Here is a 12,838-nt window from a genome sequence, read left to right as displayed (position 1 = left end):
TGTAAGGAGATTGGACACAATATAAAAAAGTGCAAACTAGCTCCAATCCTATGCCCAGATTGCAAGTCCTCTTCTCACTCATCGGAAACCTGCCCCAAACGTGCTCAGAATACTCAGAAGAAAGAGGGCTCCCGCAGACTTAAGGCTAAAGAAAAATTGGAGAATATGATACCCATCAAGCAGCAGAAGGTAATGGCTTATGTTGAGGTAATCAAACCCAAAGCTAATCCTCCCGAGCAGGATGCAAATAGCTACCATGAAGGTTTATTAAGGGGAGAATCCAGTGGAGAACCTCCTAGCAACGTCTCGGAGCAAAGAGAAATTTCAGAAACAGGGCACGAACTTGCAGAGATAGAGCGTGAACCTTCAGAGGCAGAGCGCGACTCTTCAGACATTTCCTCAAAAACGTCAGAGTCTGATGTAGAAGCGGAGAATATCACCTCTGATGATGAGTTCACAAAAGTGTTGTCCAAAAGACAACGAAAACTCTTGAGGGGCAGTGGCCCCAAAAAATCTTAATCATGTGTATAGACCTTTTTTGTTGGAACGTTCGTGGATTCAATGTGTATAGTCATCGGAATGGATTCAAAAAATGGTTCCAAGGTCAGAAACCTTTGTTTGGAGGAATAATAGAAACTCATGTCAAGCAGCTGAAGATGCAGAAGTTTGTCAACGGATTGCTTCCCAGCTGGTATTTTGATGACAACTATGGGTTCTCGGAATTAGGTAAAATATGGGTGATTTGGCATCCAAGTGTTAAGGTGGTGATATTAAATAAATCGTTACAAGCTATCACATGTGAGGTTCAGCTTCCTTCAATGCAACAGCCTGTTATCATCTCCATTGTGTACGCTTCAAACGACAGAGATGAGAGAATGGAGCTTTGGAATGAACTAGCGAGCACAGCGACATCTCCTACGGTCATGTCAAAACCCTGGCTGGTCTTAGGTGATTTCAACCAAACCCTAGATCCATCAGAGCACTCTAAACCTGTGACCTTGAACGTCGATCTGCGCACACGCCAGTTTAGGGACTGCTTGCTTGATTCTGAGCTAGCTGACCTCACATTTAGAGGTAGCACTTTTACTTGGTGGAATAAGTCTAAGACCAACCCTGTGGCCAAGAAACTTGATCGCGTCCTCGTCAACTCTGCCTGGCTGGACTGCTTCCCAACCTCATTCGCCTATTTTGGTGAACCTGACTTCTCGGATCATGCGTCTTGTGGTGTATCGCTCCAGCTAGAAAGTCAGGCAAGTAAGAAACCATTCAAGTTCTTCAACTATATACTGCAAAATCAGAATTTCTTGATGTTTCTCGGAGAGCTTTGGTTCACATTCAATGTCACGGGATCAGAGATGCTAAGGGTTTCAAAGAAGCTGAAACTCCTTAAACCTGAGATCAAAAGCTTCAGTAGAGATAACTACTCAAATCTGGAAAAAAGAGTGCGCGAGGCACATACGCAACTCCTTCGTATGCAGAGCCAACTGATGGATTTCCCTTCTGTTCGAAATGCTGAGAAGGAGGACCAAGCTCACCGAAAGTGGTCGACCCTGGCTAAAGCTGAGGAATCTTTTTTCTTGCAAAGATCAAGAATCACAGCGCTGGAATTGGGTGATAGTAATACCGCATACTACCACAGATTAACAGATACCAGAAAATCTATCAATCATATACATTACTTGATGGATGAGGAAGGAAATCGCTATGATTCAGCCAAAGAAATTGCTGATCACTCTGTAGACTACTTTAAGAAGTTCCTCAACCTCGAAGTGCCACACCAACTGTTTGAGCAGAGTGACATTGACCTTCTCATTCCGTTTCGCTGCAATGAAGCTCAGAAATCAGGCCTCTCAAGGGACTTCACATCTGAAGAAATTCGTGAAGCCTTCTTCTCTCTCCCTAAGAACAAAACCAGTGGGCCTGACGGTTTCACATCAGAATTCTTCTCTACCTGCTGGTCCATTGTTGGACCGGAAGTGACTGCTGCTGTCTCCGAATTCTTCTCTTCAGGAAAGCTTCTAAAGCAATGGAATGCAGCTACTTTAGTCCTCATACCCAAGATACCAAACGCCTCAAAAATGACTGATTTTAGACCTATCTCTTGTCTGAACACACTTTATAAAGTGATTGCAAAACTGTTGGCAGGAAGGTTAAAGAAAATCTTGGTGGAAGTCATTTCTCCTTACCAGTCTGCTTTCCTACCGGGTAGAATGTTGGGTGAAAATGTATTGCTTGCCACAGAGATTATCCACGGCTACAATAGCAACAATGTGCAACCGAGTGGGATGCTCAAAGTCGACCTTAGAAAAGCTTTTGATTCACTGAGATGGGACTTCATCATTGCCACTCTTCAAGCCTTAGGAGTACCGACAAAGTTCAGAGACTGGATAATTGAGTGTATCTCCACACCCTCTTTCTCAGTTTCTATCAATGGCAGCTCAAGTGGTTATTTTCAAAGCTCACGTGGTCTTAGACAAGGTGATCCACTTTCACCCTATCTATTTGTATTGGCGATGGAGGTGTTTTCACAATTACTCCGTGCAAGATTTGACTCTGGATACATAAAGTATCACCCGCAAACAGAAGACCTGGCCATCTCTCACCTAATGTTTGCGGACGACGTGATGGTTTTCTTTGACGGTGGCAGCTCCTCACTTCATGGAATTGTCGAAACTCTTGATGATTTTGCTTCTTGGTCAGGTTTAGTTACAAACTTCAACAAGACACAACTCTTCACAGCGGGCCTGAACCTGGTTGAAACCGCAGCTATATCTAGTTATGGTTTCACTACTGGTTCCCTTCCTGTGAGGTATTTAGGATTGCCGCTTATGTCAAGGAAGTTGAGAGTTTCCGAATATGAGCCTCTGATGGATAAAATTCGATGCAGATTTGTGGGTTGGGCAGTAAAAAAATTGTCTTATGCAGGAAGGCTACAGCTGATAGTATCAGTGATCACAGGAACTGTCATCTTTTGGATCACAACTTTCGTCTTACCTAAGAGCTGTATACGTAAGATTGAATCCCTTTGCTCAAGATTCCTCTGGTCAGGGACAGTGGAGGGTGCTTATCAGGCGAAAGTTAAATGGTCCACGGTATGCTTGCCAAAGTCAGAAGGGGGACTCGGACTTAGAAGTTTCCATGAATGGAATAAAACTCTGTATTTAAGGTACACATGGCTTCTATTTTCGCAGACTTCATCGCTATGGGCTTCTTGGATGAAAAGAAAGTATCTAGGATCTACCTGCTACTGGGCAGCTGAGGAAAGACCTTCTCACTCTTGGATCTGGAAGTGTCTACTGAAGATCAAATATCTGGCTGAGAGATTTATACGAGCCTCTGTGGGAGATGGAACAACCATAAGCTTCTGGTTTGATTCATGGTCTCCTTTCGGTCCTCTCATAAAGTACCTAGGAGAAACTGGCCCTCGCGACCTTTGTGTGCCCCGACAAGCAACAGTCTCAGAGGCTTGCAATGTGAATGGATGGAGACTCCCAAACCCAAGATCAGACCGTGCACTAGAGCTACATATCCACTTGACAACGGTCACACCTCCATCAGTCTCCTCCGATCCGGACTCCTACCACTGGCTAGTTAATGGGAATAAGCTGCAGACATTCTCTTCAGCGAGCACATGGGATGCAATCAGACCAAGGGAAAGTATAAAAGACTGGGCCAAAGTGATATGGTACAAAGGAGCAGTCCCAAAGCAAGCCTTCCATATGTGGATTGCAAATTATGACAGGATGCCCACAAGGGTTAGACTGGCTTCTTGGGGAATGCTCATACCTACTCACTGTTGTCTTTGTTCTCAATTCGCTGAAGATAGAGACCACTTACTCTTAACCTGTGAGTATAGTGTTGTCATCTGGAAATGGGCACTTCTAAGGCTACGACCTTCTGGTAGGTTATTTTGTAACTGGCAGGAGCTGCTCTCATGGTTGAAATCCGATACTCTTCAAGCCCCAGCAACACTCCGTTGTCTGGTTGCCCACGCAACGATATATCATCTGTGGAAACAAAGAAACAATGTCCTTTTCAACAGCACCCACATTCCACCGGAGTCTATTATTAAGTGCATAGACAGAGACATTCGCAACACCATCCACGCAAGAAACAGGAGGTAAAGATTCCTCAACTATCTACCTCTTTGGAGCCACTGATGTTTGCATCACCACAAATGTAACTTAATTGTCTCTCTGTTTTTCTTTTTTTTGCCAGAGAAGCAATTTTAGATTAGTGTTTCTACTCTTGTAAAAACTCTTTTATTTCATTTATGATATTAACATCCTTAGCAAAAAAAAAAAAAACATTAGATTGTGTGGTAACCTATTAATTAAATGAAGGAGAATGATGCGTTAAACTGGTATTGCTAGGGATGATGATTAAATTAGGCAAGAGACGGAATGGTCCCAAAGAGTTGACTTCCCAGAGAGAACTTTCTAAACGTGTGAGAAACTAAAAATCTGGATCCGTATTTAACCAATCGTAATCAACCTTATAAAATTAAATTATAGAGCTATTATCCAAGTTAAATTAAGTAATACGTAGCACACACACACAAATCCTTCAAGCCTATTTTTTGTTAGACTACAAGTACAGCGTTGATAATACACTGTTTAACCGGTTAAGGGATTTAACCGAAACAGGCCAATGCTCCAAAATTTAAAGTGTCAAGGAAGAGCAAAATATAATACTCAGTCTAATTAACTGTGATAGTCTAAAAAAATAAATAAAAAATCTGATGCATCTGGCTGTTTTTTTTTTCGAAAGCTAAAAGAGCAAAAACAAGTAGTTTCAGGGAGTGTGGTGAAAACAAAAGGGACACTAAAAATCAGAGATTTTTTTTTAACCTGATCTGAAAAACCTCAAGAAACCTCCCCGGCCTTTCTTCATCCTCTCTTCAAGAACCGGGAACTCTATGCAATTGTAGGCGAGGTCTAGCACAATTGGATTACGAGGTATCGATTGGAATGCTGGTGGGAACCGTTCAATCTTTGGGGCCATCTTTGTGTTTGCATCTCCAACCGCTGATTCATACACATCCAGTTTGTCTAACAAGTATTTCTCCGCCTGAGGTTTAACATAAGAAGGTTTAACATTATCATGAGACATTGCAAGACAAGAAAAATTACTAGTCTCACGAACACAAACCGCGGGAGTGGAAACAGGAGGTAGATAGCGAGAGGGATTGTACCTTAGTGGCTGTCTCGTTTAGTGATATAGCTGAGATTTTCTTTGACAGATTCTCTGGCGCCTTCTCTTCCTCCATTATCCCCGTCGCATGTTCTATGCAACTACTAGCTCTGCATTCTCTGCTCAGTGTCTTCAATTCCTGGATTGTTCCCTGATAATTATTATAAAACAAAAATTAGTGGATATATATAATATCTATGAGATGAATATTTCAGGCATGTAATGTGCCTATACTTGCACCATAAACATATTATCTCTATCCGGGTATAGTAATGCTATTAAGTGACCTTGTATGAGGTAATAAATAAAATGATAAGTGGATACCTCGTCTTTGTTTGCTATGTTCTGAAACTTGTTCAGGGCATCTTCAGCAAGAGACCGGGCACGGCAAAACAAGGCATATGCTTCAACCCTTTTTCCTGCTAGACTATATGACTTTCCCAAGTAGAAGCACCTGAAATGCGATTCCAGAAGATATCAGTAGCTAAATTAATCACGGACGACGAAAATTAAATGCATCATCAGTCAGTATATGAAACTAACTCTACTTATTAAGTTCTCTCAACTGGAAAGAACTGTGTGAATATCTCGAGACAGGGACTAAAGAAACTAATAAGTGGTTATAATATGTATCAAAGAGTAGTTGAAGACAATGGGTGACCACTGACCAGGAATCAGATTCCTAATTTAGTGAACAAATTTTACTAATGGAGGAGGGTCAACTCTAACCAAAGATGCTAAAATCAAGTGAAACGTAAAGGTGAAGAACTAAACCTTTCAGCACGAAAGGCTAAGCTTTTGCGTTCACACTCTTCTTCGAAGGCAATCTCTTCGGGTTTCCTGTCTCGTCCAGAGCTAACGAGATCAGAAAGATCAGCGACATTCTGAGAAAAATAAATGCAGGTGAGATGTCGACGGTTTGACGAACAAAATCCGATTTTGAAAAAAAAAAAAACAGGTGGAACGGTGGTTAACCTGTAATAGAAGGTCATACAATCGAACAAGCTCCTCAGGCTTAGTAACCTTTTCATTCTTATCATCACGCTTCCTGTTTAGTTTACTCTTTGCTATTTTAACCAACAACTGGTTCCTTTCAATGGTTCTCTGTCCTAGCACAGCTCCAACAGCTTTGTCCAGACCATTTAGCTCATCTTTAACAGACTCAGCATTTCCTGCACTTACCTAGAATTTGTATGCTCCTTAGTAAAATCAATAAAGAAACATCAACACACCCCCAAAACAACTCTTTAAAAAACTTGTCTACCGTTTTCTAAAAATTTCAAAAGGCTATTCGGTGAACCCAATCAACAAATCAGAGGATCTCTTGTAAATTGACTCACCAAGTCACTGCGTATGGTGTTCCTCGCATCATTATATGCAGTGAATAGTTTATCAAATATGGTTAGCTTTTTCTCTGCAGGGAGCGATTCTGCTGTTGGGCCCTGTAGATCCTTCTCAAGTTCCTGGGCTGAACGAACAAGGAACACAAGAGTAAGAGTCGCAGAGAGATGCTCAATTTTCTATAAAGGCAGGTTTATTAATAGGGTAACGCACAACAGTAACTACAAGGTTAAGGTAAGTAAACTTTTCCAAGATCAGACAAAATTTTCAGCATATTAAAGTAATTCAAAAGAGAGTATATGAAAAAGTTAGTCGAACCTTTCAAAATAGAAACCCGAGATTTTGGGTTGGAAACTGGAAATCTGTAGCCAAGCCAATTAAACTCTGTAAGAGATGCAGCCTGTTGAGATCTGGCCTCTTCCATAGCAGCCTACGTGACAGTGAACAATATACAACACATTAATCCAAAATATCAGACAGACCTGAGAAATAGTTCACCACTGAACCAGTGCAAGACACTCAAGAGTCCCAAGATCGTATACATGTAATTAGTATTTAGGTGTGTCAAAGGTCAAATCGGACTCCTAATTTCTAACAACAGATGAAAAAACTAACAAAACAAAAAAATTTATGCTTCAGCAATTATGTGGTCAAGATTCGATTGTTTCGGTGGTGAGGCTGATAGAAACTGAAATGTTACGTACCTCTATCTTTGCTTTGAAAAGATCCAAGGCAGGGCCTTCCATCTCACCAATCTGAAGTAGGTCAGATGTCTGCAAGTTTGCTTTGCCAATTTTGTGTAGGCAGTACTGAACACTAGGCTCAAGCTCCTCAACTCGTTCCCGGCAAAGAACTTGGTTCTCTAGATCACCATATTTCCCTAGTTCCTCATAAACAGCTCTGCAAAGTGGAATAAGTTTCAGAAACAAAGCCTACCAAATTTCAAAATGAGGATATTGAACAAATCAAACCTGGCGTTTTTGAAACAGGCCAACGCAGTTTCCCAATTTTGATCTTGCTCAAACAACATAGTGCCTTTCATATAGGAAGCATATGCCTACAAAAGTGTAAGATAAAGTATGAGACTCACGTCGTGCACACAAACAACTAAGCTTAAAGACTACAACAGAGGTATTCTCTTCTTCCATTCAAGGCCGTAGATAAGTTAAATACCTCAGCTTCAAGAGATGTCCTGGAATCTGTCTTAACAGAGCACAAACTTGAGAAAAGCGTAGCCCATTTAACTGCCTTCCTCAGCCTCCCAATTAAATAAATCCGCTGCCGTGCATTAGGCCCATCTGGTAGCTGTCTTTTCTCCATCGCATGGCTCCATGCTCTTTCCGCCATGTAGAAAACCACATGAAGAAACCTATTTCAAACAAAAGACACAACATCAACTCAATTAGAGGTAATGTGAGTGCAACAAAATCACTTTATGGTGGAAGCAACAACTAAGCCTTCACATCAAACCAAACCATGAATGTATGCACGCAAGTAACACATCTCAAACAAATACTTATTCCGCTTCATTTTAATTGTCATTTTAGGTTTATGCAAACAACTTAAGGACATCATTACCTATACACCTAACCATATTTCAACAAAAAGAAAAATAAACAGGATAATATTGTTAATAAATTTTGCACTCAAACTATAAAACGAGACTTAAACGGAAATTTTACTCTACAACGATAATTAAACTGAAACGGAGGGAGTACCTAACATTGGTGACAGTTGATTCAAGAATGGCTCGTCGAGTGTATTTGCCACGGCCATGAGTAAATTTCAAGGACTTGTATAGCCTCCTCAACCGTGCTGAGCAATACCTCCTACACAAACAAGATAAACATTATATAACATTACTTCTTTTTGGCCAATGAGGTTAAATTTTTGATATAAATTACCGATAACGAGCATAGTCACCACGACGCAGACCATGCTGAGCCTGAGAAGTCTTCATCAGCTGCAGAACTGTAAAGCCAAATACAATGTCACACACATCCACAAACTTATTGATATACACTTCACAGTAATGACCTAGTAAACAAAAACTAACCGTTCATCGAGAACCTAGGGAGGATCTGATCGGAGCCGTCCAGTTTCGGATCGTCGATCTCCATTGCTGACATCTCGTTCTCCTTCTTCCCCATTTGATTCACCTAAACCCTAGCTAAAGCCTCTCTGAACAACAATACACCAAAACGGATACATCAAAACCAAATCGAAAAAGAATGAAAGACGAATTCAGCTGGTTTCCGTACTTTTGATTTGATGAGGTGATTCCACGGCGGCGAATGTGGAATATTCCGATTGCGAAATTTCAGGCTCTGATCGAATCTTAAGCGAGTGCACGAAGAGATGACGACGACGACTAGTAACGGGGTGTTGGATGATAATCTCGTCTGGTGAAGTCCAGATTAATATGGCTTTATTATGGGCCTTAAGGCCCATAACCATATAATGTCGGCCCCTCGGGCTAGTTCCTCAATTTTATTGCGCCAAATTTAATTTGGTCTACTTTTCCTTTAAATACATTACAAATTCGTAAATTGTTGGCGGTCTAGTACTATAATTTTCCAAAATATATATTAACTTTTACCGAATTATATTATTTTCGAAAAAGCTAATGAGTGATTGGTAAAACTTATATACTCCTATATTTGATGTTATAACTAAAAAGTTTGTACTAATAAATGATATAATATACACAATTATGTGTCATCAATTCTCATTTAAAACAATATTAACAGTGTTTTGGATTTTTTCGTTGTAAATTTGATATATTTTATTATTTGAATTTGGATATGTATTACGAATTACGACTAACAGAAATATTTTAAACCGCAAAAGCTAATATAAAATTGCTGAGAGAAAATAAAATAGCAGGGAATAATAAAATATATTATTATTGAAAATCAATAAAGAATTAATAAAGAGACCGACGGAAATCTATACAGATAACGGGATCTGGATGGAGAAGAGACCGGGTGGACCATATTAACAACCAAATAATTCAAAAATCATTATAATAATAATTAGTTTAACTATCCAATGATATCTTAAAAAGTTTATATGATGTTCCATATGTCCATTGGTTTATTGCTACTGTTTTGCTGTTCTGTCCAATCGTGTTCTTCAAGATTTAGCACGTGAAAGCCTTATATAATTTATTTCGATGGTGTATTAGTTTGATCTTTTGATTTTCAATAGAATAGTTTATCTCTAAACCAATGATCTAGTTCTCAAGTTATGAATATCTTTTGATGTTAACTTCCGTAGGCATGTGACACCTGCTAGTTCTAATCAAATCCCGATTATTAACCAAAAGTTAGAAGCCGGTTCGTTACGGTTTAGCATCTTCTTTATCGTAAGTGTGGCACACGAATTTTTATGTTGGCTTGATGAATCCAACGGCAAGTATTTGCTGGTTTAGCTTTCGATGTGTAAACTAATGAAGAATTGACACGTGGATACGCTGAGAAAGAGCATCTATTCTTAGATGCTTTTCTAATCCTTCACGCAGCGCCCAGCATTTAAAATCACGGACAGTGACCCTCTCCTTCACGCCACTTCTCAGTCTCAAGCCACTAGCTCGACTTGCTCTTATCAGCTCAGCTTAGCTTGCCATGTTGGCCCGCATATTACACTAATATTTTTATTTCGTTCGTTTCCAATAGTATTGGGGAATAGGGAGTATAGTTTAGTGATATAAAATTATAAATGTTGTGTAGATTAATCTAATTTTTTTTGGAGAATTGGTTTTAAATAATATTTTCATTTGTAGTAGAATATTTACAAAAAAAATTCTATAACTTCAAATATAGAGTTTTTCTCTCTCTAAAAAGAAAATTCAAAATTTTAAATTTTATTGTTTTAATTCATATTCGAAGTTCCAATATTTAAAACTCCAAATTTGAAGTTTCATCTTTTTATTTGTATTTTATTCATTATAATTAATTACACATCATATTTATGTTTCTTAAATATTTTCTCATTTATTATTTTAATCTTTAAACTTTTCTATATCATAAATATTTCAATTTTATTTTTATAAATTAAAATAATACACATAAATTAAATTAAAATTTTAAAGTAAGATTTATAATATTTTTAAACTAGAATTAGACAACAAGAATATTACAAAATAAACTTAATAAAAAAGTTTATAAAGATACATGAAGACATAATTATTGCACAAATTTAAATATTACACCAACATTAATAGTCTAGTAAATTTTCTCCGGAACCTCTAAAATATTGTCTAAACAAAATTTGTGTAACCGAAGATGGAGCATTACGGAAATAATTTTACGGAATAATATGATAATTTACTTGTATTTTGATATTTAATTATGTATTTATATTTATAATTTTATATTTTATCGTAAAAATTTATTAATTTGTATTACTGTAATATTTTATATATGAGGTAGTTATTTATAATTTTTTATGAAATTATATTAATTTTGACAAATATAAAGATTATAGTATAAACTACAAATATTTTTGAAGTTAAATTTAAAGTTTTACTTTTAGAGAAATACACTTTAAAACTTTAAATATAGAGTTTTCTAAACTCTAATAGATAGATTTTTTTAGATGCTCTTATTTAGACTTGACCACGTCTGATTTTCTCATTCAGTTCAGGACCTTCTGGTACTTGTTCTTGATCTTATTGGACCAACCGTCGTAAAAAACTAGGCTAGAAAAATCAACTGTAAAAGCCGGCTTGGTATATATATATTCATGTGTATGCATGTAAAAGAATAAAATAACAAATGCTTATTCACAAAATAGTGGACCATTATCTTATAAACACTCTAGTACATCTTGGGGGGGGGGGGGGGGGGGGACTCTATTTTGACATTTTTAGAATGGGTATTTTGCACTCAGTGAAACAAAATAATACTGTAATAATGTTGGACGGAGATCCCAATACAAAACACTTGATGAATCTTTAAGCTAAGCAATTGTATATACAATAGAATAATACGTAAATGGAAACATTTATTAGGATATGAGGTTTCAGTATTTGAAAATAATCTCACAGGCAATATATTATCGTAGACGACACTCACCTTCGGCCACGGTTCACGGCCATTGGCTACGTGACTGCATATTAGTTCAATTCATTATTTGTAAGTTTTCAATTTACGTTTTGTAAGATAAAAAAAAAGACAAAGACATTAGTGGATGACTTTTTTCTCAAAAAAAAAAGACATTAGTGGATGACTTATTTGTCTTTTCCATTTGTAAGTTCGAACCTACACATGCTAAATTCGATAACGTGGAGGGATTTGTCCAGCAAACCAATCAAAATTCACTTGAAATCTTCACTCAATGCTGATTACGATTTAGTTTCTTGTTGCTATCCCTTACATTGTACTACGATTTTGTATAATATACTAAAGCGACATTTTACTTGAGGTATGGTGAGGAGAAAACAACAAAGCTAGAAAAATCCAAACGCTAATGATAAAGACCGTGAAACTGATAGTGAAAGAAATGATTCTCTCTTTAGAAGAAAAAAAAGAATAGTTTTTTTTTTTTGCTAAAAGTGAACCAAAATAGTTGTAAGATGTAATACTAGAACCAATCGACCAACCAAACATTATCTCAAAGGATTAAAGATAATGATTTATTGTTGGGCTTACTTAGCAACGTAAGATATATATCGTGAACTTATAACAAAAGTCACGCAAGCCTATGTTTTTAAACATTTTCTTGGTATATATAGTGTAACGATGAAAAAACATTAACTACAGTTTTTTTAAAAAAAAAAAGTTCTCCATCTTTTTCTTTTTGAGAAAGGGCATAAAAAGTTCTCCATCTTCCACAATGAACAAAAGCACAATGAGAAATATAAATGACCGTCTATATTGCCCATTGAATATTGGGTTGCATGTCTTTATAAATCATATATATTGAAACATGTTTCCAGTGCCACACTACTAGATGTTTATGTGCATGTTTTTATGCGTATTTTTTCTTTGTCTTACATAGGTATACATTTATGTACATGTTAACATAAAAAAGATAATATCTTAACAATTGTCTCAGTAATCTAATCATCGCTAAGATGCTGTAAACTCTCATTCTGTCGAATATCATCTAAAACAACTATGTTAAAAAAGAATCATCTAAAACAAGTATTGATAAATGATAATGTGTAGATTCCTAACTTGATGAGTACATATTAATAAATAGTTTGTATTTAGAAAAAAAAAAAAGTAGTTACACATCGAGAAAAAAAGTAATAGCCGGCTCCTTAAGCCGAACTCGCCGTCTGCAGTCAAGACTCTCG

The 12,838-nt window shown here is 37.4% G+C and overlaps 1 protein-coding gene across 1 annotated transcript; it reads right to left on the bottom strand.

The window, feature by feature from the left end:
* Positions 1-4,629: 4,629 nt before the first annotated feature.
* On the bottom strand, positions 4,630-8,968 carry LOC103854968 (signal recognition particle subunit SRP68). Its single transcript, XM_009131937.3, has 14 exons — positions 8,796-8,968; positions 8,591-8,715; positions 8,439-8,505; positions 8,253-8,363; positions 7,708-7,903; positions 7,506-7,591; positions 7,239-7,434; positions 6,853-6,964; positions 6,534-6,661; positions 6,169-6,375; positions 5,968-6,077; positions 5,518-5,647; positions 5,195-5,344; positions 4,630-5,070 (listed from the first exon to the last, which is right to left on the bottom strand). Exons 2-14 carry the CDS (start codon positions 8,682-8,684, stop codon positions 4,846-4,848), a joined length of 1,812 nt encoding a protein of 603 aa, XP_009130185.1. The 5' UTR covers positions 8,685-8,715; positions 8,796-8,968; the 3' UTR covers positions 4,630-4,845.
* Between the last annotated feature and the right edge of the window lie 3,870 nt (positions 8,969-12,838).

The sequence above is a fragment of the Brassica rapa genome, chromosome A02, assembly GCF_000309985.2.
Source record: "Brassica rapa cultivar Chiifu-401-42 chromosome A02, CAAS_Brap_v3.01, whole genome shotgun sequence".
Taxonomy (NCBI): domain Eukaryota; kingdom Viridiplantae; phylum Streptophyta; class Magnoliopsida; order Brassicales; family Brassicaceae; genus Brassica; species Brassica rapa.
The sequence above is the reverse complement of the archived record's forward strand: the minus strand, read 5'-3'. Positions and strand labels throughout refer to the sequence as shown.